Below are 26033 nucleotides of genomic sequence, written 5' to 3'. Positions count from 1 at the left end.
AGGCCAGCTGGGCCTCAAACTCAGTTATCACTGTTGGAAAACAAACAGGCATAAAGACCCTGAGTGCCCTGTAGCAGAAACATTCCAGTGCAAAGAGCCCTCCAAGGGGCTGCCCTGTTCCAGGCAGGAGGCTGCAGGGATCCAGAGGTTTTAAACACGAGCTGTGGAGTGAATATCACACTGCTTACAGTGTCCTTCATCCTCCTAAAACAACACATTAGATAACCAGCCTAATGGAGAACAGCAACTCGAAAATAAACGTGGCTTGTATGATGTAATTGTGTACATGTTGCACGAAACAAAAGGCAGGCAGCTCTAATGTTCACTGAGACTTCCTTTCTGGGCATTCCTTTATAAACACACTGCCTTCCAGCCCAAGAGCAGACAGAAGGACTGACTGTACACTCCAAGCAACCCAAAGATGAGGGTAAGGGGGGCAGAGGGGGTGATCCTGCAGTCCTTGCTCATATTGTACTTGCTTTGAGCTCCCAACCAACTCTCCATGTTTTTCTACAGTTCAGGAGTCTTGCAAGGAGGCAGTAGACTCCTGAACTGTAGAAAAACATGGAAAGTTTAAAAAAAAGAAAAAATCTAAAAATCCCTCACGGGATGGAAATAGCTTGCTGTATAAAGACCACCCCATTTCAGGAAATGAAAGTAATTTAGAAATAACCAGCCAACTGTCACAAATACATGTGCAGAATCCAATTAAGGGAGGTTGTAGAATTAATAGCCTTTGTTTTATCCTGAGCACCTGAAGGGATCCTACTCGGTGGCCTGAAATGCGCTGCTTCCCTTCCTGCAGTGATAGCTGCTCAGCGGGTTATTAATTTAAAATTACTCACGACAATATAGCAAATGTGACCAGCGTGATCGTCAGGCAGAAGATGGACAGAGCACAGCCAATGTAAGTGATGGAGGAGAGGGCCACCTGGTGTTCTCTTGCTAGCTGCACACAAAGGAAAGAAAAAAACAAAACAAAACAAAACAAAAACGAAATAACAACTATTAATTGATTTATCACACTGCAGAACCACGGGTCAGCGTTTCCTCCTCCAGCCATTCGTGAGGAAGCTGTTCACAGTCATTCCCTGCTGTTACTAGAGGGGGAAATGAGGAGCCAGCTCCAAACTCAGTCACACAGCCAGGGGATCCACATGCCCGTGGCATTTAGCTCCCTCTTTTATTTCCTCAACCAGGCTTTGCTCAGCACAAGCTGGAGTTTCTCTGCTGCTGCAGCATCATCCAACCTGGGAACAGAGCAGTTTATTGGGCTCACAGGCAGAGTCAGTGGTGGGATCTGTCACAGGTAATGCTCTCACACAGCAATAATTTACATCACTATGCAAATACCAGAAGTGCTTCACAGCAGTGAGAACTGACAAACCCAGATAAGCCATAAATCACAGGCCATTTATAGCCCTCTCGTTTTGTTTAATTGTGTCACGTTTTCAGTGGCTCTTGAAGAGCTGGACTGACATCTACAGAATGGAAAACCCCAGAAAAGACCCAGCATGAGCAGTAGGAGTGCAAACCTCTCCTCTCAGCCTCTGTTTTTATCTACAGGCACCTTTTGTAGAAGTAATTCACTTTTCATGAACATTTAAACTGTAACTCCACAGTGCTCTCCACTAGGATCTGTGTTAAACCTGGATAGAGTCAATGCTGGAGGGACACCATGGTTTGGCCATTCATCTTAAACTAATCAGAGAGTGTGTTTTAATTTTCCATGCAAGTTCTCATAAAAGAATGACAAAAAAAGCCCCACCCAACAAAGGGAGCCAGGAAGTATTAATATATAATAAGTAGAACGGACTGAGGCAGGAAAAGGTTTTCTCATCTCAGAAGAATTTTCAAACATTTTTCCTGACTTGAATTTGGATAGAGTTGACATTTTCATAAACTGAACATAAACTGGGGGGGGGGGGGGAGGAATATGTAGTCAATCAAAAAGTTTTAATTTTGATGCTTGAAATATTATGTTTTAATTTGAATCTCTGTTCACCATAAATTAAATTCCTAGCTGAAAACTCATTCAAAATATTTACTTATTAGAAAAAATACTGAAAGGAACAATATCTTTTCCAACTTTTTTACAGAAACTTTTATCTAATGAAAACTAATCCTTCCTCACATGTTTGGGACTTTCTATTGTTTTCCACATGCACAATAAAAATTTCCCTCCCAAACAAAGTATTTCATTAGAGATTATCAAACCCAAGCAGCCCCACCAATAAACTTCCCATTAAAATTCCTCTTTAAAGGAGAGAAATAACATGCCATGTGGTTATGAGGAAACAGAAACACAGACAAAAAGATGTGTTACATATGTACATTTTTCCTGCAATTATATGCCAACAGAACCACCCCATGTACAGTAAGTTTTACAGCAGAATAACTTGTGGCTCACTCAGCAATCTGAGAACTATTAAAGGATGCAGCAGCAGCATTGGAAGACAACTGTTGCTATGGTGTTACAGTTCCTAGGAAATATGATGCAGCTCTTGAGTGGTTTTTCCTCTTCCAGCCAAAGGCACATTTCTTTTCCCTGACTCGGACAGCATCAGTTAAAGAAACAAAAGAGTTCTGTGTGCTGGACCAGCTTAAAAGCTCCATATAATTCCTACAGAAGAGATCCTATCATCTCTCATTCCTCAGAGAAGCCATGTATAGCCTTTCTTCAGAGAATATTCCTGAAATAGGAGTAATCTTTGTGGTAAATTGAGCAGTTTAGAAGTGATTTCCTCATCAGGGATATTCATGTCCAGAATGGATGGACCTTATTTCCTGATATCTCTGATACACATCCTTTTCTCTGGCTACAGGTGGTTTGCAATTCTACAGAAGGAGGAGGGGAGCAGAGGAAGCTTTCACAGCTTCAAATCACTCTGAAATCAGTGCTTCTCAGCAGTTCAAAGCTTTCCTTCACTCCTTTCACTCCCAAACTCCTGCAGCCAGAAAATGTTCCCTGGGGAGGTCAGAGCTGCTCAGTTCTCATTCAGGTTTGCAGGGATCTCTCACAGTGTTTGCACTGGCAGAGGATCTGCAAAGGGAAAATCATATACAAATACAGAAGATACAGAGGAGCAAACTAGTGGAAACTGGCAAAAATCATGGAATTCCAGAATGGTCTGGTTGGAAGGGACCTTAAAGCTCATCCAGTCCCACCCCCTGCCACGGGCAGGGACACCTTCCACTAGCCCCAGGTTGCTCCAAGCCCTGTCCAGCCTGGCCTTGAACACTTCCAGGGATGGGGCAGCCACAGCTTCTCTGGGCAACCTGTGCCAGGGTCTCCCCACCCTCACGAGGAAGAATTTCTTCCTAATATCTGATCCAGATCTACTCTCAGTGGGAAGCCATTCCCCCTTGTCCTGTCACTCCAGGCCCTTGTAAATGGTCTTTCTCCACCTTTCTTGTAGCCCCTTCAGGTACTGGAAGGTCTCAATTAGGTCACTCTGGAGCCTTCTACAGGCTGAACAATCCCAGTTCTCTTAGCCTTTCCTCAGAGGAGAGGGGCTTAATCCCTCTAAAAATCCACAGTTTTGTTTTTTTCCACAGTAATCCAAGAGAAGATGGTGATCACACAAACATCTTTTTCTCACTAATTTCTATCAAAACTAACATGCCTCTAAGACAGTCTTTCTCTGGGTTTTAGTTCAGTCTTCCTCCAGAAACCCCTGCAGGGCAAGACATAATGAGAATCAAGTTCTCCCAAATGGAGCCTGTATTACTTAGAAACAAAAAAAAAAAAAGTGGAAAAAAAATCTCTTAACAATAAAATGTAGAAGATTCTCTGAACCATAAAATAACCTACACAGGGCCCTGCATCTGCAACTGGAGATTGCTCTTGCTCTGGTAAACACAACCAGAATCTAATGATGCTTTAAGGATGGTGCTCTTCATACCACATCAGTCTGGTGGGAGCTACTTCAAAAGCAACAGTGCAGCAGTTCACCCCCTCATCTTGCCCAGTGTGAGGGACAGAAAGCCTGTAGTTAGCTTGCAACCTTTTTTTTATCATTATTAAGGAACCAGTGATAGGTGTTCTCAAACTGAGCTGTCGGGCTGGAGGGGTCCAAGAGGGGGTCCCTGTTCAGAGCAGCTGGTGAAACCAGCTCCTTTCTGTGGATCATGTGAATTCCAGGGGGAAGGATACAGCAGGAAAAGAAGGCCTGGGATTATTTCCAGGGTGTGCAGCCTTGCTTCAGGGATATGTACAAGAGAGAAGAGAACCCGTGTTTAAGATATCAGATCTCTAACTCCCCACAGCCCAGCTGTCACAGCACAGGTGTGGAGTGCTCCCACTGTAAGGGATAACAAGCAGCAGTTTGTTACAAGTACCTGGGTAGTCAAAGTGTTGTGAATCATCAATTGAGCAATTTCCTACAAATTCCAATGCTCTGATATGGGCTGATTTCATCTTACCTCAGCTTGTCTTTTTTAAAAGTTTTCAGCCTTCCTGTGTGATGTGGAATAGAAAACAGTAATTTGGGATGATCTTGTAGTCAGCACAAAAATGCTAATTGGGCTGTAATGTTATTATTAAAGAAAATAGCGTGAAAAAGTTCCAAATAAAACATTGAGCAATCTGTGAAGTAGTCCCACGAGCCTGATTCTCACACTTGTCCCAATCCACATTAAATTATTCTTTTCTTCTAACAGGTTTTGCTTCTTTTGGGTTTATACGGTCATTCTCTTACTCTGCAGCGAGCTGAAAAGCCAGGAAACGAGCTCATACAGCCCCGAGTGTTAGTAATCACAAACACTAAAAGACAGATGTTTCTTAGTTCCAGCTTTGACAAAGTCAAATCAAAAATTCCTGCCTCACAGAACACTCCCACCCTTTTGGTTGAGGCTGTAACACCCTTTACCTTGCAAGTGTTGCTAACAGCGTGGGCAAAGAGCTGGTGCTTTCAGCAGACCCACCCATCTGTGGTATTAATCTATTGTCTCAGCCTTGTTCTCCCTTGTAAAAGTCAGTGCATTGCTCAACACTTTTATTTGGGAAACTCTCAGGCAACTGGATGGCCTGAGAAACAATCCTGGAAAGACACCAGCTCAGACTCAAAATGTATATTTTTCATTTCTGATGCTGTTCGTGGTGACATCTAACGCCTCTGTTCAAACAGAGCTGCACAGGGAGATGAAAATATATTATTGTAATGGGATGGTACTTTTCATCTCTGGGAAAGGTCAGTTCAGGCTGAAAGGTTATTCAATAGGCTCTATATCTAGATCAGAAAATCTAGTTGTTTATCTCAGGTTACTGAGTGACTGTATAACAACCCAGCACACCAACCCACCACAAAGGTAGATGGGCTACAGGAACACAGCTCAGAGCATCTGCCTGGGCCACACAGGGCCCTCTGCTCAGTGTGCCCTTGCTTGGTGTGACATTTGCACCCCTGTCCCTTTTGCTCATTCTTCACCTCTCAGTCACTTGACCACAACTCTTCTGCTTTGCAAAGGGTGTACTTTGGGCTTTCTCCAAAGAAAGGGATGTTTTGGGGAAGTGCTAACCTAAAATTTTCTTTTTCACATACTGCAAAACATCCCTCTGTGTCCACCTTTAAAAGCAACACGTCAGACAAAGGGCTGAGTTCAAACACTTAAACCAAGGTTTGTCACAGCTGATCCTGAAAGGGTTTTTCCCTATACCAAATTACAGCCATTTAGGCACTAAAAGTAGTAATTTCACTGTCTAAACTACTTTAGAAATCTCATTTTTGAAAAGCAATTCATCTTCTTCTAGAAAAAGATAAGTTCTTTAACCAAAAAATGTTTTACAGACTTCAAAAAAAAAAAAAAGTCCTGCAAGCTAAGGATTATATCATCCCTCCCATTTGTATCTTAGTGTTACTTACTTTGAGAACCCAGAACATATCTTTGCATATGATCATATAGTGCATACATTTTATAAAACCAAAGTTATTTGTTCACTGGTAGAAACATAAGACATGACATTTGCATTTTGCCCTGAGTGCAAACGTAGGAGTGAGTTATATTTTAATGTCCCTTTTGGTCAGTGTTCCATCCCACAGGATCATTCCCACTGTGACATTACGAGGAGGGGTGGGTTTCTCCCTGTTTATCCAACTGACAAATCTGCCATGAGCTGTCCACCCTCTGGCCTGGGCTGAAATCCACCCTCAGCCCCTTCTTGTGCAAAGGCTGAACAACCTCTTCTGACACATTTCCTGGGGGGAGGAAAGGGGTGAAAAATCAAGGTTCAGCCAGTGCTATTGAAGCTGCACCTTTAAAATGCAATCTGAATCCAATTAAGAAAAGGATGAATAATTAACTTTGGCAGCCTGAGTGTCTCAGAGACATTAAAATGCTGGCCTTGGCTGATGAAGCTAATGGTTTTAATTGCCTCCAGAAAGGCTGCTGAAATTCAGTTTCAGTCCAGAGAGGCCTTTATTTATATGTTAAATAATAATAAAAATACAAATCTCTGTTTTCCTTCAGCTTGTCAAGCACTTTGCTAGGTACATAACATTATGGCTTCTCCAAATTAACATCTGTGTTGAGTTCAGGAGGCTCAATCTACTCCCTGACACCACAGAAATTATTTTGGTGGGGCCATGTTTAATGGCACTGCACAACCACTACTCACAGAAAGGGAAGTCTACCTTGATGCAGAAACTTCTTTTCTCAAGTCACAATGTATCAGACACTGCGAGCTCGAAGAAAAAAAGGCCTCTGAGAGTCACACTTTGCGGTGCAATCACCTTTATCAGCCATTTCCAGCAGAATTGCTTTCGAATTCCCATTCTCTATTAACTCCACAACTCCTAGGGATCTGCAGTAAAGTGCTACAGAGGGGGTTTTTCAGGATTACAGGTACATTTTCCTCCAGCCAGCCCAGCCTGGTGCTGCTTATTTAAAACTTTTCACTGTCGCGCGAAAAAGACAGAATTTTCCAAACGTCTCTGCCAAGATATTAATTAGTATTTTTAAAAGCCCCCATCATTTTTCGAAGCAGTTCTGAGCAAGATGCCATCAAACAGTAGGTAATCTGCTCATTACAGATCTCACACAGCAAGTTCTTGGTTCAAATGAAGCTTGAAGGAAGCGTGGCAGGGAGGAAGGACTCAAGTGGCGAAGCCCTGTCAGATTATAACAAAGTTTGGGGATCAGAAAAGCAGGCATTTTCAAGTTCTTCATATCTGTTAGTGCAAAAAAAAAGCAGTGTGGGTTTTCTGCCTTCGTTACAGGCCTAATGCTGGCAGTGTTTCTCAGGGAATGTTAAATGCTGCAGTTACAGCAGATTATCCCCTGTGACACCCAAGGAGCTGCTCTTGCCTGTACACCTGAGACTTGGACATCTGTTCTCTGCCTTCTGTTCCAGCCAGAGCAGGCTCATCCTGTTCTCCAATTAACAACCAAAACAAAGTCCACCACAGAGAGCTACCAGAAGGATCAAACCCAGCAGGGCTCCTGCAGGCTCTTGCAGGCAGAGGAATGATGGTCTCCTGCCAGACTGAGTGTGAGACTCTTCAGAGCAGTTGAGGTTAATTAAATACCCAGCTCCCAGTAAAATTCTACAAAAATAGGTATGTCTCCCTTTGACTCAGAAGGGTCTATTTGGATTCAGGGCTGTGGATAACTGAGTTTTGCACTGCAGCCCAGCAGCAACAGGTACCCAGCCCTGAACCACCCCTACACCACACTTTGGGGAGAAAGGGCATGAAAAGGCCAACACAGGAGACAGACTGAACTCAAGAGTACAGAATTACTAAATTTAAAAATATTCAACAGAGAACAGTGATGGATAAAGGTGCAGTATCATAACTTTTTTATACTGCGTGGGGAAATCCTTTAGTCAGCAAGAAGAACTGGCTGCCAAGTGGTTCAATGCTTTCATTTCCACCATGGAAAGGAAGTCTCTGTTATTTTGCTAAGTATTCTGATTCAAATAGAATATTCTATCGTGCTTCTTGAACAAAGCAGTTCTTTTGACCATTATAACACTCTTAAATATTTGTGCTTTCCAAAAATAAAAAGTCATTTTTTATTCTCCTCTGCTGAGTGAAATTCAGTAACTGCCAAACAATTCTCTAAGGAATTTGAAGGGTTTAGTATCCTGCAGCACCAGTCCAACTTTTTACATGTAATTCTGTGGGATTAAGGACAAGGAAGGTGTCTCCTATTTCCTCCCATCAAAATCAACGAAGCTGTACTGGCACAGGAGTGGAACAGCAAAAGAATGAACAATTGCTCTGAGTTAAAAATCAAGACTATTGCTCAATTTTCAGAAAAGATGAGCATGGATATAGTAAGGACAAAAGAAATATGATGCACAATCACACTGTGAACACATCAGAGAGAAATGCTCCTCCATGGGGACAACTTCCACTGCAAGAAAATGGAGGGGGAAGTGGAGAGAGTGAGAAAGAGCAAAGAAAGTTTACAAAGCAATACTAGAATAAACACTCAGGCTGATTTGTCTTTGTTCATCTGATGGGTAAGGGCTGTTTGAACTGTCTGCAGAGATCTCTTCAGCTAAACAAACTGTCAATGGTAATAAACAAGGACCAAAGAAATCAAAATGCCTATCCAATTTTTAAATATGCAACACAAAAGAAAAATCACTGGGCTAAGGCATTATTCTTTTTATGTTTCCAGCAATGAAAAGCGTGCTGAGAAAAGTAATTACATTAAAATTACAAAACAGCAGAAATCAGGGAGTGCCACATTATTTCCATTTCATTGTCCTATTAGAGAATGTAGCTGGCTGAAAATTTTAAGAAAAAGGGTTATCACTTCAGACTGCTATTTTATTGCACCCAGAGTGCAATGTTTGATTAATAACTGCAATATTAGATTTAGGAAACAATGCTCCAAAGTTATAAATTACACACCTATCCCCCATATTTTTAAAGCATTCACAATATTAAGACATTTTCAAAGCCTCCTTTATAAACAGCAATTGATGCACTTTGTTCTCAGTCAGTCATACGTTATCAAAACTTACTGTCAAACTCAGCTATAACAGTGAAAAATAAAATAAAAGCACACATATTGCCCCAAAGAAGAAACTCGGGATGCCTTTCTTTTTGTAAATAGAACCTCACAGCTAAATCCCCAAGCCTTTTCAAAATCCTGGGCTCCCTGAAGATGCTGAAGATGGGTTGTCTCTACAGCTCCAGCTGCAAGATCAGATGTTTTTAAACATTTTTCCCTTTATAAACACTGCTCTGCTTTCAAGCCTGTTGGTGAGGGGCTTGTGCTGTATTGATTGATCCTCTCTTCTGAATTATGAGCAGGACAAAACCCAAAGTCATTTCTAGTTTTAGAAGTGCAGAAAATGTGGTCAAAACCCCAAACAATTTCTACCACAGATTGTATGACACTATTGCTTCACTGGAAATGTCCATCCACATGTGAACTTTATAGTAGTAATTTTTATACTCTCGCAGTTGGAAAAGACAGGAAGAGGGAAAAAAACAAGGGAAAAGGACAATTTAAGAGAATGGTCTGTGAGTAATAAATATTTCAGTTGTGTCTTGCATTGGTCCCTTGGGGGAAGTGGACCCAAGCTTCGAGCTCTATTTTCTGTGGGAGACAATGATTCCCCTTTAGAAGGATTTTTGAACTCTGGGTCCCCAGGTGTCCACCATCCTTTTGCTGAACTGACATTTATGTGGCAGATGGTACAAATAGCCTGGCATGCCTTGGAGATGTTGGATCACTATAAAAATAAAAACTGCCAGATGGCTGGCATGTTCCTTGGCAGGAGCACAGGGCCCCACTGAGCGATGAGGGGAAGTAAAGCTGCCCAAAATGAAATAGTAGCATCCGAATTTTCTTTGAAGTGCTTTTGAGATGAGCCCTACTCCGAGTTGGGTTTGATTCCTGCTGTCCAGGAAGCACCCTGTGCCATCCCTCTGTCTGTCTGGGCCAAGAGGAGTGTTGCTCGTGCCTCTCCTCCCCGTGTCGCCTGTCCCTCCTGCCCCAGGAATGGGACCTCTCCACCAGCCTTTTCCCCTCCAGCCAGAAGTTCCAGGGGGTGCTGGGTGCAGGAGGAGGTGTTGCAGGTTGAGATCTCCCCAGGCTCTCTGCCACTTGAGGGGACCTCATCTCCCACCCTCTGCTGCTCTTCTCCAGGTTCGGGCACAGCAGAAGATTCTTGTACCACAGTGCCACAAGAAAACCACCACAGGGAGCACATCACCCTGGGTGCCTTCTGCTTGGGCTTCCTCCAGAAGAAGCAAACATAAACCAGCGTAAACACACATCCAGCTAAAGGGATTATTTCTTTTCCCTGCCACAGCTGTACGAGTGCATCAGTGTCTCCCTAAGCACAGCACTGCAGGGTGCTGGCAGCAAAGGTCTGTTCTGGCTGCACCAGCTGAAGGAAAAACTGGAACACTGGCCTGTGGGTCAAGGAAAGAGAAGGACAGATGTGAAGTCCCAAGAGTGCAGCCTAAGCAATGGTTTGCTGTGAGGGACTTCACCCTCCCTCAGGCTCCCTTGTCAGAAAGAGAAGCTTAATCAGAGCAATGAGTTTCCCAGAGGAGGGTGCACAGATCAGCCAATATCACACCTACTCTGAACATCCCACTTACATTTATTGTTGGGAAGATGCAGTTGAATAATTCTCCATCTTACTGACTTGATCACAGTAGTGAAAAGAGTTCTCAACCAAGCTTCCAAGTACTGATTGTGTGCTGACCTTAATTACATCCATGCGACTCCACGAAAGCAATCAAGGGCTGAACATGTCCCTTCAGGAACATTCCACTCATCTTTGGTCACATTTTACCTTCAATTAACTTATTTATTTGGTTAAACCAGCTCATGACCATTAATCTCCAAAATTCAAAATAAATGCTATAATTCCTCAAGTGAAAACCAACAAGACAAATGAATCTCAGCGAGCAAGAATTCGGGCCAGGCGTGATACAGACATAACAGCAGAGTGATAAAACACAAATAATTCCAGCATTCCTTGGGGGCCAATTCATCAGCAGGCTAACAGGTCAGTGCCAGGCTGACATCTGAGCACCACATGGTTGTAAGTTTTTCCAAGATGGTTATTTCATTCCCAAAATAAACTTGTTACAACTGCTAATCCCCTGCATCCCTGAAAGCATCTAAACCTCACACATGTACCCCGAGCTCATCAGCAGCATTGTTCATGCCCTTCTTTCACAGTCACCACGACTCCAGTGCTTTCAAGCTCTTGCTGAAATGAATATAAAATCTGGAGTGGTGTTCAACTACATTTGTGATCCGAGCTCAGTTTTAACTAATTCACGGCATTTAAAGTCCTTCTTCTTCACATCCTGGTGTACAGCCCACAGATATGAGAGTGAAGGTTCATTTTGTCACATTTAAGTTAAAATTCCAGAATTTAAATTTTTTTCTTTGTGACCGCTCTCTTTCAATTTCTTTCTCTGAATATTGGAATAAAAACACCTTTTCATCTCAGCAGATTTCAGCCTCTGGAGATTACTTCCAGCTGGCATACAGTAGAACAGTGACTGAATTAATCTCACCTCTTTTGGGCCAAGATCAAGAAGAAAACTCAAGAACTCACAGCTTGTTGCTAAGAACCTTCTTGCATTTCTATGCTCCCTGGAAATTAGACCCACCTGACAGTCTGTGCCATAAACATCTAACAATCCAGCATCCCTCAGCTCACAGCTCAAGCACTCAAGAGAAAGCACCATCAGATGCAGGATATCCTACAGTTTTCTTCCTATGAGTGTCTCACTGAAACAAAATGAAATCCATGTGAGACAATTTAATTCCTCCCCAAGCCAGGTGCATATATTACTATCACAGTTCTGTATCTTACAATAAACTTGCAATGATAAAAAACATTGGGAATATAGCAAGGGATTTATGTGCACAAGAGATGCAAAAAATGTGTAAATATGTAGAGTGATCTGCTGGATATTGGTGCAGGTGGGAAAAGGAGCAGGAAGGGAGGCACTGGGGGAGGGTGAGCAGGTCAGGATCATGCTGTGGTTCTGTAAGTGGGAAAAGGTAGCTTTGACCATGTGAAGGAACAAAGAGAAGGAGTTAAGCAAGGAGATTCTTGCTGGAGTTTAACACAGCTCGGAAGAAAGAGTCACCATCCTCGACAAACAGTTCTTGTACCAGCTCAGCTCTGTGGTCATCAGAAATGCTCACCACACCCATTCCTGGGGCAGAGCAGGCACTTCTGAGGAAGGTCACTTATTGTTGGTGTTTGTTGCTTAGAGACACCTTGGCCTTGCCTGCACTCCCTGAGGATGCCGTGCTCTCCGGGTGGGAACAGCAAACTCTAAATAACTGAAATGCCTCATTAATGGAATGATTATACTTTTTTTTTTTTCTTTTTTTTCCTGAGCAGAAAGAAAATCAATATGAAAAGGAGCTGAGAGAGAACACTTATCACACTGAGCTGGTCTCAAGAGTTCATGGATTTCCACACCAACAGTGCTCCCCCAGCTCTGTGTGCTGGTCTGTATCACAACCCTCTACAACTGTCAATATTCCCCTTTTTAATTTTGTTAATTGTTTTCTGTGCAGCTGCCTACCTTTCTGCAAGGAGTGGTAGAACTATTTATACCTGGTTTTACTGCTGCATTAAAGGCCATTCTGGTGCCCTTGGAGAGGATGTCTGACTCTTGCTGCTCCCCTGAGAGCTGCATTTATCAGCATGATGGAGAGAAAGGGAAATTATACTTTCCATAGGAGAATGGAAATGTAAAACACTCAAAGAATTCCCATGAAAAATGAATTAACTTTTTTTGGTACCAAAATATAGCATTTGATGAAAAACGCTGCAGTTTTCAGGCAATGCATTTCCAACAACTTATTTACATTTTTTATGAAAAACAGGCCCTTTTCTGCAAGAAGAAAATGAAACATTCTGTCAAAAATAGTGTTCATATGGAAAAATTTCATTCATTTCTATTTTTATGGCCACAGATATATAATAGCTGTATAAACAGAACTGTTCAAATGTGGGCATTTGCATACTCCTACTCTCTCTTTTACTTGTCTCATATTATCTGTGCACTTCATTTACGATAAGAAAAATAAAATACACACAAGTTCAAGATCAAATATAACATCATTGCAACAATTTCTTAGAGCATTGACAATCTAATATTCCAATGGGTGATTCAAATGGGCCCTTTGGACCTTGGCTTATGAATTTCAGAACATGGTGAATGACATGAATAGGTGCTTAAAACCCACAGCACTGTAACATTTACTTAAGAGGGTTCCAAGGACACCTGAAAGGAGTTTCCAATTGTGTAGTTGATTCAGTGGGCTCTAATGCTCAGACATTTGAGGCAAATACTTAGGGAATGTTTCAGGAATTTGTAATTGAGCACAGTCTTCTTGTACAGCTCAAAAGCCAGGAAGCCTGTCTTTGTGTGACTCTCAGCTTCATGCCAATTACACAATGAAGGTAACACTTTTTTTCACTACTTAAAATATTAATACCACAAGATAAACATAGATGGTCAATTTAAAGGGTATGTCCTGGACAAAGATTTGGGATGAGATTTTCCTTTTATTGTAAAAGGAGGGGAAAACAACGCAAAAATATTCCACACAAATTCAGGTGGATGGAAATGCATTAGACCAAAAATTTAAGGAGAGAGGAAATATTGAAAATGGAAGCATTAAAGGACTGTGAGAGAGATACCTGAAGGTTCATCCACATCCAACCTTTCCTGCTTATGCATTTCAGACCTCTTCAGGAAAATTCGATTCCAAAGGCTTTGATGTGAAATCTCTTTTTTCTCCAATTACTAATATTGCACAATACTAAAACTTATTGCAGAGTCCCACTAATCACCACAATTTTAAATCTGTTTCTTTGAAAGCTGGACCTTCAGAACTATTCCCCAGTTAAAAGTCAACTACTCTTGCAGTGGCCTTTTATTGGTGGCTGTTCCTGTTCAATCCTGGCTAATTCCCTGTATGCTGCTGTTTAAAAAGGTTAATAACAGTGCATTTGTCTCAGGATACTTTTGTCTCACAAGGTTGGAGGTCTTCAGTGAAAGCTGCATTTTATTATCAGTATGAAGATCTCCTAGAAAAATTATACTTGGAAAGCAGCTGGAGTCATTAGGTGCTTTGCAAGTAATAAAGATAATAACAGATAAAACCCAGATGACCCAAAGAAGCCAACTCCCGGCTTCTGATCTGGGATGAGCCAGTCCTTGGAAGGACTTTGGTGCTGCTCAGAGGTGTAACCCTGCTCAGAGTTCCCTTGCACTGCAAGCTGACCCCTGCATCTGCAGGAACCTGTGCTGCCCTCACCAGCCCACACTGCCCATCCTGCAGCAGGTGTTTTTTTGGCAAAGCTGCTGACTAAAAGGAGAGCAAACCCATCAGTTAAGCAGAGCCTGAGACAAGGCCATATAATCAATGGGCCTGTGGCAACAGAACTGACAAAACCCCTCCAGCTGCACCACAGAGGACACCACCCTTGTTAGCAGCACACAGGGATAGCTGTGGCAGGAGGAGTCCTCCTGAAGCTCTTCAGCCTGTTAATTTATATTATTGGGATGGTGTCTGCAGAAAACTGAGAACGTGCCAGAGAGTGTAAATTTGACAGACAATTTGTATATGCTCCTTTAAATGTGCCGTTGGTAAATTATTTATATTACACGTTCATCATTTATTAACTGAGGGTTGCTCGGAGCAGAGCTTCATCCCTATCTCCACTGAATCCTCCCTGGCAGAAGTACACCTAAAAAAAGTGGTGAGAACATTTCCCATGCTCATGGCAGTGCTGGCTGTCTGATTGCTAAGATCCAGGATGGGGCTGACCTTGCCTGCTGCTGGGTTTTGGAGAGGGAGTCCTTCAGCAGGAGCAGCACTTCACCTGTCAGGAGCAGGCACTCTGCTCCATCTCTGTACCATGAAGAGAAGACCATGTCTGGTGTGCAAAACAATGTCTTTGCCATCAAAGTTTCATCTGAAACCAGTGACTAGTGTGAATAGCAAGCAAAGGTCCTGGGTAAAGAGAGAAAGAGTCACGTTCCACATGAAGAGATGCTTCCTTGCCAACTCTTTGGACAACGGAGCTGAACATAGAGAAAACTATACATAAGGGGTTCACCCTCAACTCTAAAGCACTGGTTTGCTTCTCATGCTCCTTCTACACAAGCCCCTGCTTGGCAACAAGGTGAAGAAGCAGCAGTGGGGAGACACTTGGAAAGCTGGCAAAGATGAGAGCAGGGGCCAGCTGGCAGCAGAGCTCACTTCACATGGAGTTTGAGCTCAGATGTTCATATTCCACAAATCTAGTTACCAAAACCCTAAACAGCCACATCTCAGCTGTCTCTGTCTTGAAAACAAATCATAAAAGCCAAGGTCACCTGTACAATGTCCTCTAGTGCTTTTCCTGCCTAGAACTTTAAGAAATCATGCCCAAACACTGAGAATAAGGTAAAGAGAATTCTGACCTACCACAGGTATGCTTCATTTCAGTTCCCAAAAGTTTTAAAACATAAATATAGTCAAGAAGTATTAAAACATCCCACCAGATAGCAAGATGTAGAATAAATCTGAGTTGGGCATAAATGAGCCCAGTCCTAATCACTTAACTGATGAGGCATGAGGAGGAAACTGATGTCTTTATGCTTCATTTTTAACAGATAGATTTATTCCTTTGCTTAATCTCACCTTCAGAGGCACCACTTGCATCAGAATGGCGAAGTTAGTGAGGTGGTTACAGAGACACACCGAGTAGTTGAGGTCCCCACTCTCACGCACACAGCCTTCATTAGACCAAACACCAGTTCCATCGCTGCAAAGCACACAAAAAATGGAACACAGTCTCTTAGCAAAATGCATCTTATGCAGGTTAATTTGACATGCATTGTACTATATAGGAGATAAAAATTTGGGATGCCATCTCAGGCTGGAGCATCCACAAACACTGCTAGTATCTTCTCAATTCCATCATAGAAATAGTTAAGGAAAATATTGACCTGGACAAGGTGCAGTTGAGTCCTCTACATGAATGTTTCTAGAGATTTCTTCCCAGTTTTATAGTCAATTGGGTTTTGTCACATCACCCTCAGGGGCAGCAACAGCAGCTCCTGCTCTGCTGAGAGTGTGGCTGGGCAGGCTGTGGGACCTGAGCCCAGGTCTGGGAGATGCTCATGAGTCTAACTTTTCTTGGAGCCAGGGAAAAACAGAATTCCCTGTGCTATCACAGTCCTGAAGTGGGGTGGGGACAGAAAAGCCACAGGCACAGGTCTGTGGGTGCTCTGTGGGCTCAGGCACCAGAGGTCACCCACCCAAACTGCCCGACCTTCACTATTTATTACTTTTGATATCATTCTGGGTCCTGCAGCTCCACTGAGTGATCTGCATTGTCTCAGTACTTATTTTAAGGATTGGTATTACCTCACACTTCTGTCCTTCGAGACCTCCTTGAATTCTCAAAGAGAGTCTGTTGTAGGTCACAGACTAATTCCTTATTCTTTAACTACCACGCACTAGGGAATAAGATCACCTTGACACAAATGAAACTCACTTGGAAGGACAGATTTCATATTTAAGTTTCTACCCTGAGGCAAAGCCTCAAGGGCCCAAGCCCCAGTGGGGAGCAGCACAGGAACAATGCCACAACCATATTAATTTGCTGCAGTAAAATCTGTTTCTAATTTATTGTAATTTGTGAGTAACCATAACAACGGGTAACTGCCAACAGCTGGGACAGTTCAACACATTTGAAACAAAACTTCAATAAAACAATTACAGTGACCTTCCCAAGTGCAAGCTGGTAGGAGGGATCACAGCATGGGCTGTTGCTACATAAATTAGGCTTATACCGTTATGGCTCAAAAACTGTTAATCTCCATCAAATTCAAAATTCAGTATTTGTATTAATTCTCAATTAATTCAGTAAGAGCAGCACGTTTCCAAATCAAAACCAGATGAAATGTATTCAGAGCAAAAAAAAAAAAAAATAGAAAAAGAAAAAGCTAGTTCTTTTCCATAGCTCTTATTTTCCAACTGAAATTTGAGGCGTTATTTGTTTCCCTTTAATTTCAATTTGCATTCAGGGATGTAATATTTATCCATTCCGTGCACTGGCCAAAATTCACAGCTCTGAAATACTGATCTCACATGCTGTTGTGACACAGGCACAGGTCCAGTGAAAACAATGGCTGTGCTGGAGGTTTGCCACCGTAAAACATCCAAGCATCTGCCCAAGTGGACATACCCATAAACCAAGATAAGCATGATTTGTATCACTCTGCAGTTTTGATCACAAAATCTTTTGAGTCTCCCAGTTACCCACCTGATGCAGGGTCTGTGAGTAACAAGTCTCCTGTTTATGGTAAGAAGCCACTATCAGACTGCATTTTGTCTAAACCAGTGGTTCCATTTCTTTAACTGTTTCCATGAATGGAGGGAAACAAGAAGGAAGTAGGTAACACACAGCATCACAAACCACGTGTAATTTAATTAAAGCAAGTTAAAGGATTTGAAATTATGTAACATACCTATAGTCCAGAAATGCACAGTAAAGATGAACTCTGTTACTCTTATTTAGTGCTTGGCTGTATTGTCTGGGTGTCTGCAAGAAAAAAAACCACAAACCCTGAGGGAATGTTTAAAAAGGATTAAATTCCGCTATTCAATTCCTTTAAATTCTCAATGCTATAATAATTTCAAGAGGCTTATTCTAGATTAACACACCACAACTGACAGCAAAATTGTTCAGTCCTCGTAGCTTTAACACAGGCTCCAAACACGCAAAGGCTGGTATTCAGTCTTAATTTTACACACTGGGATTAATCTCACGCCACTTTGAGTGAGAAATCTCTGTCCCATTTAAGTAAATAGCAAACCAGGATTATTTATTGTGTATAAACACAAATACATGTGTTAATTTTTGGAGGATTGGGGCATTATTCTTTGGCATGTGTTTGGCTTCTTTGGGTTTTGTTCATAGTTTGTTCTCACCGGGTAATAAAAATGTCACATTTTAGGATTAATAACATTGAAATATTTGCATTACAATGACCAACTCACAGACGTTTTCTTTCCACAATAGCAATTATTTTAAAACATGTAATCAAACTGAAAGAGGAGTGCCATAATTCAAGATTTTATTTTAACACACCTCAGCATTATAATGACATAATTTCTATCTTCTGTAAACAGATTTAGCAAATAACTCAATCTCCTATATTCAAGAAGCTTTGAGAGCCCATTCTCCCCTCTGTTACACCAGCTTGATGACAAAATAATTCAAATTATATTGGACCAAAGTAATAGTTTTGTTCCAGACAAAATATGCAAACTAGAAGATTTCCGGGATTTGCTCAACCCTTTCTAATACATAAATTCCCAAAGTCCACATTGTGTGGACCCTACCTTATGGCAATTTTTTTAATTACAAGAGTCTTCAACAGAAACAAATCACTGGTGAATTAACAGCTCTGGGATTATTACAACACAATCCTGCTGTCAAGCTGAAAGATGACCAAGTATGGCTTTGGAGACAGATAACCAAGTTATGTTTCGGAGAAAGAAGGGAGAAAACCCCACCACCTCGTCGTGCTGAAACTCAACCAAGTACAAGGAGTTCCTCGTGCAATTTTCCTTCTCCTCTCCCCCAAGTCCCACAAGGAGTGTCAGGCACAAGGCAGCACAGTTCCCTCCTCACCAGTGATGATAAAGCATTTCTGCACAGCCCAGGGCACCCACACATGCACACTGGATTTCCACACACCTCAAGTAGCTGTGCTGTAGATAAGGACATTTACTTCTTCTTAACTCATGTCTCTGGGGAACATAAATGGAATTTTCCTATCTGCTTGAGCGCATCCCTGGACAAAACTTCCAGTTCCTTACCTCACCCTGTTATCCCCAAGCCCTTGTCAGGGAAACAGCTGAGGTTGCAAGTCAGGTGCTTTGTGGAGGGGAAGGGCTGTCACTCACCTGCTGAGGGTCTCTGCCTTCCCCTTAGGTTCTGGTGGCACCCTGCAGCCCTTTTTCACCAGGCAAACACTGAAACCCCATACTCTCACACTGGGAAAGGATAATGGGGCAGATTCACAACCCTCATCATCAGGAAATACCTCACTGATATAACCCCCAATCTGCTCACTCCATTTTCTTTCCAGCTGAGGTGAGGGAGGTGTGGCAAAGCCAAGTGTGTGATGTTAATTAATGGTAATAACAGAGGAGTCCTTCCTCACCTGTGAAAGGGTGGTCAGGGACTGGAATAGATTGCCCAGGGAGGTGGTGGAGTCACCAGGCCTGGAGGTGCTTAAGAGGCATCTGGATCTGGCACTGAGTGATGTGGTTTGGTGGTTACAGGGGTGGTGCTGGGTTCATGGTTGGACTGGATGATCTTAAAGGTCTCTTCCAACCTTGATGATTCCATGATTCCAGGAAAGACCTTCCCCAACACTGGCTGCCCAGAGAAGGCCTTGTACAAGGCTCCAGGGTTGAACTGGTATGTTCCCTGCTAGATCCATCAATCCTAACCTTCTGGTTCTTTTCAGAAAGTGCCCTGCCACAGCCTCACCTTTAACAACGGCAGGTCCTGCACACCTTCCACGTCACAAACTACCCATAAAATAGAATGTCTGACAGAAATTGCTTCCTTCATTAATCCCACCTCTCGCTGCTCAGAGCAATCTTGAAGAGCACTAGTTCAGAAAATGCAGAAGGCTAATGATCCATAACCCATGGCTGGAAAACTGCCTTCTGCAACTTCAGTTAATTTGGAGTTTTGTTGGCAGAGTTCCCTTTATTTCACCAGCAGCAAGAGCACTGTTTGCCTGTTGTGCTCTATAATGTCATGTCCATCATGGCAATAGCCTTCCTGAAGTAAGCAATTGGAAGAATCTACAGTCAGCCTGTATTACAAATTATTTCACTTCTATGACAAACAGTGGCTAAAAAAAAAAAAAAAAGAGAGAGAGAAAAGAGGGCAAGATCTGCTGCAATAACAGCTAAGATGGAACAATAACTGTCATTTCTGATTTGTAAGATATCTCTAGATAAATCTGGATTCTTAATGCACTAAATGGAAAGTGCATTGGGGTCAGGTTGGAAGAAGATGTAGTATTGCAGTTGTGTATCTTTTTACACAGATAAATCCCAGATGTATGTTATACTCTCAATTATGTATCTCTGGCAAGGGACAAATTATTGTTTTTCTCCATCTCAACTCTAAACACAGATGTCACTCATTATCCAATGAACTGCACCAAGTGAGGCCATACAGCCTCTGACCTGTCCAGAATTTTGTGTGTACCTGGATGGAAAAAATAGATAAATAATAATTACAAATAAATAGATGAATAGATTAAAAAATGGACAAGAAGGGTCCATACTAAACTGCCTTTTCATTTCTCTTAAAGAATATGTGCCATGTTTTATCACCCATGACACAACCTTCACAAGGCTTTCCAGTGCCATTTATGATAACTGCATAAAATGCTCATCCTCTCAAACTTCACTGAAGTTCTGCAGCAAAACTGCCATTAGATTAGAAAGACCCCAACATATAAGAAAGTGGCTACAGAGGAATAAACTCCTGATCCTCAGCAGCTCTACCACGAAGTACTCTCTAATCTATGAAAAATGAACTAACTGTACCAAAATACTGGACTTCTCAAGTTAAACTGTGTGTGACAGCTTATATGTGACTTGAGTTCTGTAGAACTGAGGATATCGATTTAATGACATTGATAACAGAAAGCTTAAAATACAGGTAGGCTTTTGCACTAAAAGATTAAGTCACTTGAGTGTTTATAAAAGCCTGTGAAAGGACAGTTTATGAAGCATTCAGGAGTGTGGAGAGGGAAAGTACCAGCACTAAATGACCCAGGATCTGTGCACGAGCTCTCCCTCATCTACATTCTTCTTATCAGTCCTTCTGCATGGAGAGGGCCACATGCAGCTTCTCAAAGATTACATTAAAAGAGAAAAGCAACCTCTTGGCACCAAGAAACAGGGCAAAGTCTGTGTCTGTGTCATGGAGCAGGGAACTTGAGGAAGGACTGGTTGGACTCGATGACCTTGGAGGTCTTTCCCAGCCTTAACAATTCCATGACTGTGCCTATTTACATCACGGCTGTTCATCATCCCTTACAGTCACCACTTACCCTCAGTGAATCTGTCACACTCACAAGCAAATCCCAGAAATCCAGTGTGTGCCTGGAAAGCTTACAGCCAATGTGCATGGATGTGTGATGGGGATGAGGCACTTGCTGGGAACTAGGAACAAGCCATGGTTAGTGGGGGAGGAGGCCAAAAAAAGGGGGATGTGAGCTGAAAGGACTGCTGGAAACCTTCAGGAAAACCTACTTGCAGGAAATGTCATGAACACAATTGCAGAAGAAAAACAGGCAGCCAGCTGCTGCTGGGAAGGCTTGCCAAGGAAGAGAAGCCAAGCAGAGGGTGGGGTGAACCTTTATGAGATTAGCTCTTGTTTCTCCTCTCCTCCCCTGAACGTAAAAAGCAAATCTTGAGCTACATGATGGTGGCCACCAAGAGAGGAGGATGTGCACCTTCATTCTCCAATGTGGAGAAGGAAAAACCTTTGGGTCAGATCTGTCACTGATCTAAATTCAGCAGCTCCAAGCCCAACGTGGTGGGTGTTGGACTTCCCGTCGTCCAAAGCACTTCATAATTTGCCCTATTAAGTTCAATTTGGAGTTCACTTGTCTCTGTTTACAAAACACAGAATTTTGTCTAATTCAGAGATTTTGAAGCCTTGTTTTCTCAACCTCCAAAAATACCGTGGATTATTTTGAAGGTGGCAAGAAAAGGCACAAGAAAAGACAAACATGCCTCTTGTCCCTATGCTGGTGTCTTTTGTGAAGTTCATAGCCCCACTGAAATATTCTCATGTGTGTATTGTTCTAAAACACTTTTGACTCTGGTTTATGGATTAAATTAGAGCCTAAAATGATGCTTCTAATTTAAGGATTTCCTGTCCTCACAGTGACATCCTGACTGTTGGCGTGACCTATTCAGGGATACACGCTTTATTGACTTCCCTTTCCACCTACTTCTGCTAATTACCTAGAAGATTAAAACTTTAGTCTACATTCATCTACTCAGTTACCTGGAAAAAGACAGACAGAAAGAATAATCACCTATTTCTATAGTGGTTATATTGGCTGTTTTCTTCCAAGCTGTGAGAAAACTGCATTGCAACAGACTCTGGGCTTAGATCAGCCAACTGTTTTAATTTAGAGCCCATTTGACTGATTCACCCTGAGATGTAACCAGCATGTGTAATGAAAAAAATTTACAAATTGTGCAAAAGGAATTTAGCTTTTGAATAGGGAATTATAGTGTGTTATGGGTGAAAGCCAGACCTTTAGTTGTTCCATTGTTGTGAAAAGAGTTGTGCCAACACACTGAAGCCATGAACAAAACACTGCAGGCTCCCAGGGCCAACAGGAAAGTTTGTTGAATGTATTTCTTAATGGGACAATTATACAGTTAAAAAAAATTGCATGATATCACAAAGGGTGGAAGATTGTGACATACAACAATATAAATTTAAAACCCAGTGAAATATCAGAGGTTTTAAAGGCATCTGAAACCAGAGAAGGTTACCATATGGATTAGGTTTGGCTGTTCCTTTGCCTGAGGCTAAAAATAGTTGACATATCAATTTCCTGCAAAAACAGTGTTAATCAAATGCTACACCCATAGCCTTCCCCAGTTCTCAGAGTTCTCCATTTAACAGCTGCTGTATTGGGCAGGCAGTGTGAGAACAAAAAAAGTCATGAAAAGACCCATGAGCAACAGAATGAAAAATATCTTGGCTGCTCTACTAGATATCATTTTTACAAAGAGAGACAAAAGGAGGAGGGAATGGATGAGGAAATGGTCCTGATACTTTCTTTTTTAATTTTTGCACGTAGCAAAAAAAAAAAAAAAATTATTACCTCTGAATGTGTTCAGCATCAGAAGGTCTTGCTATGTTTTGACCAGCAAGTCCACAACCATTTAAATAAAAATGCCATCCTGCTAGACATTTAAAAAGGATCCAACCTTTTTAACAACAGTGCACAAGGGGTTTCATGCAACAGCTGCCAAGTCAACATCTGACCACTTGCAGGTCTCAGTGTGGGTTGTCAAGCTCTGTGCATCTGCCACACACTTGTGACCTACAGAAACTGGAATTATTACTTGGTGCTCATCTTCCTTCAGCTTGTCTCTTTGATCCCATTCCAGTTACTGCTTACAGCACAGGTGAGCTTCGTGGCACCCAGAAAAGCTGAATGTACTCTAGGTGCAATGTCAGGACTGTGTTCTAAGAGTAACAGCTCTTCTCTCTAGTTTTGGGTGCTAAACAGCATAAAAGCCATTTTTTTCCAAACTGCATAAGGAAATTTGGGCAAAGGAAACCCTGCAACCCTTGAGCTAAAGTTACAAGCTCAGTAATTAAAACACACATGCACAACTCCCAAGTGGCTTATCTTTAATTTTACAGCTACAAAACTCCCCCTCCAACTCAGAAGTTACACTCATGAAGATCCCTCAGGTACTTAACACAGCATCATTGCTCAGTGCTGAGGCCTGGACTCCTCGAGAGTTTCTCAGCCCAAAGTACCTTACCCACTGTGGTGGTTTGACCCCCACAAAAAATCCAATTTCCAAGCTTCCCCCCATCTCCCCAGAATTTTCCTCAACACCGAAGAGAAACTTTCAGGCACAGCTCTGTAGTGGGGGGGAGAAGGGAAAATATATACATTTACATTTCTCCCCCCTTTCCTTCTCTTTGACCTTGTGCATGTGGGCATGAGGGGTGTTCTGTGTGCCTTGGCAAACCCTGGGCAGTGCCAGGGAGTTGTGTGCCAAACCCTTTCAGATTGAAAGCCAGAACTGCTTAAGATGCAGCTCTGCAGTGCAAAGCCCTGCCAAACTCCCATTGACTGCAATCTGGATTAATAACACTCACAATACTGTTGTAAATCATGGTAATAAAGGGGAGCATGGAAAGGTTGAAAAATAGCCACAGAAAGAAGTATGTTCATTCTCATTAGAGATGCATGGAGCTGGCTTCAGTGGAAGGCATGCACAAATAAAAACAAAAGGAAAAGGAACTTTGAAATTCAATTTGGGCAGCAACCAAGTTACTTCAATAAATATTTGATGTTTAAAAAATTTAAATGCCAGTCAGTGAGAAGTGGGGCTCAGCAGCCTTTCTGATGTGAGCACCAACAGATATAGGATTGAACTGATGGTCTGCATGAAAAGCTGCCTTAATGCTCAAGTGAAAATATTTCTCATGTCCCTTAAAGCACAGTTCTGCTCTAAAGAATGACAAATTGAAAATATTAATATTGTCTCTCTAGAAATTTGAGTAATTAGCAATATAGCAGTTGGAGGGTTTTGCTATGTCCTTACAGTTAAACAGTAATATCCATATTTAAGCAAAAAAAATTATATGTACACAGCCATCTAAACCTACATGTGACTCAGACATGGAAGGATGGATGGAGTGCAAAGTTAGGGCAATGACACTGATGCACTTGGGACATGTTTTAATTCAAATGAGAGAGCAAGTGAGAGCCAGTTTCTTTCCTGTGTGTTATTGGTAGAGTTTTTTGCTCAGAACTAGAATCATCAAACTCCTTGGGCCACCCCACATTACCTCTGACCAACCCAGGGCACAACCTCCAAGCAGACATTACCTCTCCAAAATTAATGAACACAGCCTGGCTCCAAAGACATCTGATTTAAATCAAGGGATTAAAAATGCAAGTTGTTTCGCTCAAGGTGCCCGTGTTGAGGCAGTCACTTATTGCTTAAAAGACCTGGTTTTGGTTCAGTGTAATGCAAAGCCCTGCAGAGCAGCTGTTCTGTCTTTGCCAACTCCCCTCCCATCCACACTCACTCAGCTCCAGAACCTCTCCCTGGACAGAAGAAACCCAGCATGATTGTCAGGGCTCAAAAAGAGTTTTTCAGACTGGCAAATAAATAAAAAAAAAAAGGGAAATCTATCATTATTTTTATTGGTAGACCCACCTAAAGTGGGGATCCCAAAGGGACCACAAACACAGACTCCCATGGGCCCTTCTCCCCTAACCAAGATCTCATTTTTGTCTCCTATGCTCTGATCTGAGTTGGATGGGTCAGGCTGAAAGTAACCTTGGAGCATAGATAAAACAAAGCTAAAAATCCCAAACCACCCCAAAGGTTGGCATTTGACCCATTTTTCCACAAGGTAATTTTGCAAGATACTCCTTGCCAAGGCTGGCTATTCATGCAACTGCTTGTGGTGTTCATTCCTCAGGTCCAAGACCAGGTTGCTTTATGCTGCCCCTGCACTCCAAGGCTCCTTGAAAACACTATTTTTAATGCAGGTAAAGCCAACCACTCATAAAACTCTCTGTGCAAACCATCCTCCAGCCTTGAGAAATTCTGCTCACATGCACTGCTGGAAGCTTACAGGACTTTTTGGAGAGATGAATGAAATATCACTTCAGCTTTTCTCCACCCTCCTTACAAGCAGCCTGATACAATAGATTTTGTGGTCATGCTGATACAAGCTAATGATAACTTTCCAAAACTGCTTAGTGAAATAGATGACTGTGTCTTTTCTTAAGGTTTTTTTGTTTCCTTTTTCTGCTACTTTGCATTATTATATTAAAAATTTGTTGCTTTTCTAAAACAAGAAGCAGATGTGCCTTCTATACACCCTTTCTTAATCTGCTCTGTTTCTCTAAACTCGTGCAAAAGTATTACCAAAGGAAAACAACTGCTCTGACTGATGTAGAAAAGGCTATTTAAAAATGGGCACGTTTTCTAATCCAACAGAACCACAATGAAAGAGGCAAATAAATCTTTTTTCCCCCCATTCACCTGTAGTATTTTGACATAGGCAGAAATATTTCCCTTTGCCATACAACTATCCAGGCCCAACACAGAGCTCTTTAACAGGAAACATTGTCTGGGTAATGACAAGAGCTGTGACAGGGACCAGAAGGCAGGCATAAAGCATAATCCCTTAAAGGGATGCACAGAGTAGGATCAGTTTTAGGAATACTTTTCCTGTGAGGTAATAT

The 26033-nt window shown here is 42.0% G+C and overlaps 1 protein-coding gene across 1 annotated transcript in view; it reads right to left on the bottom strand.

The window, feature by feature from the left end:
• The window catches only part of ADGRD1 (adhesion G protein-coupled receptor D1), a 133931-nt gene that overhangs the window by 40983 nt on the left and 66915 nt on the right, over nt 1-26033 (bottom strand). Inside the window, exons 14-16 of the mRNA XM_018076207.2 lie at nt 17484-17557; nt 15649-15772; nt 846-949 (exon numbers count right to left, since the gene is read on the bottom strand). Of these exons, the coding sequence (XP_017931696.2) occupies nt 846-949; nt 15649-15772; nt 17484-17557 (302 nt within the window). The remainder of the gene's footprint in view (nt 1-845; nt 950-15648; nt 15773-17483; nt 17558-26033) is intronic.

The sequence above is a fragment of the Manacus vitellinus genome, unplaced genomic scaffold (assembly GCF_001715985.3).
Source record: "Manacus vitellinus isolate BGI_N305 unplaced genomic scaffold, ASM171598v3 scaffold_31_pilon, whole genome shotgun sequence".
NCBI classification, from domain to species: domain Eukaryota; kingdom Metazoa; phylum Chordata; class Aves; order Passeriformes; family Pipridae; genus Manacus; species Manacus vitellinus.
The sequence above is the reverse complement of the archived record's forward strand: the minus strand, read 5'-3'. Positions and strand labels throughout refer to the sequence as shown.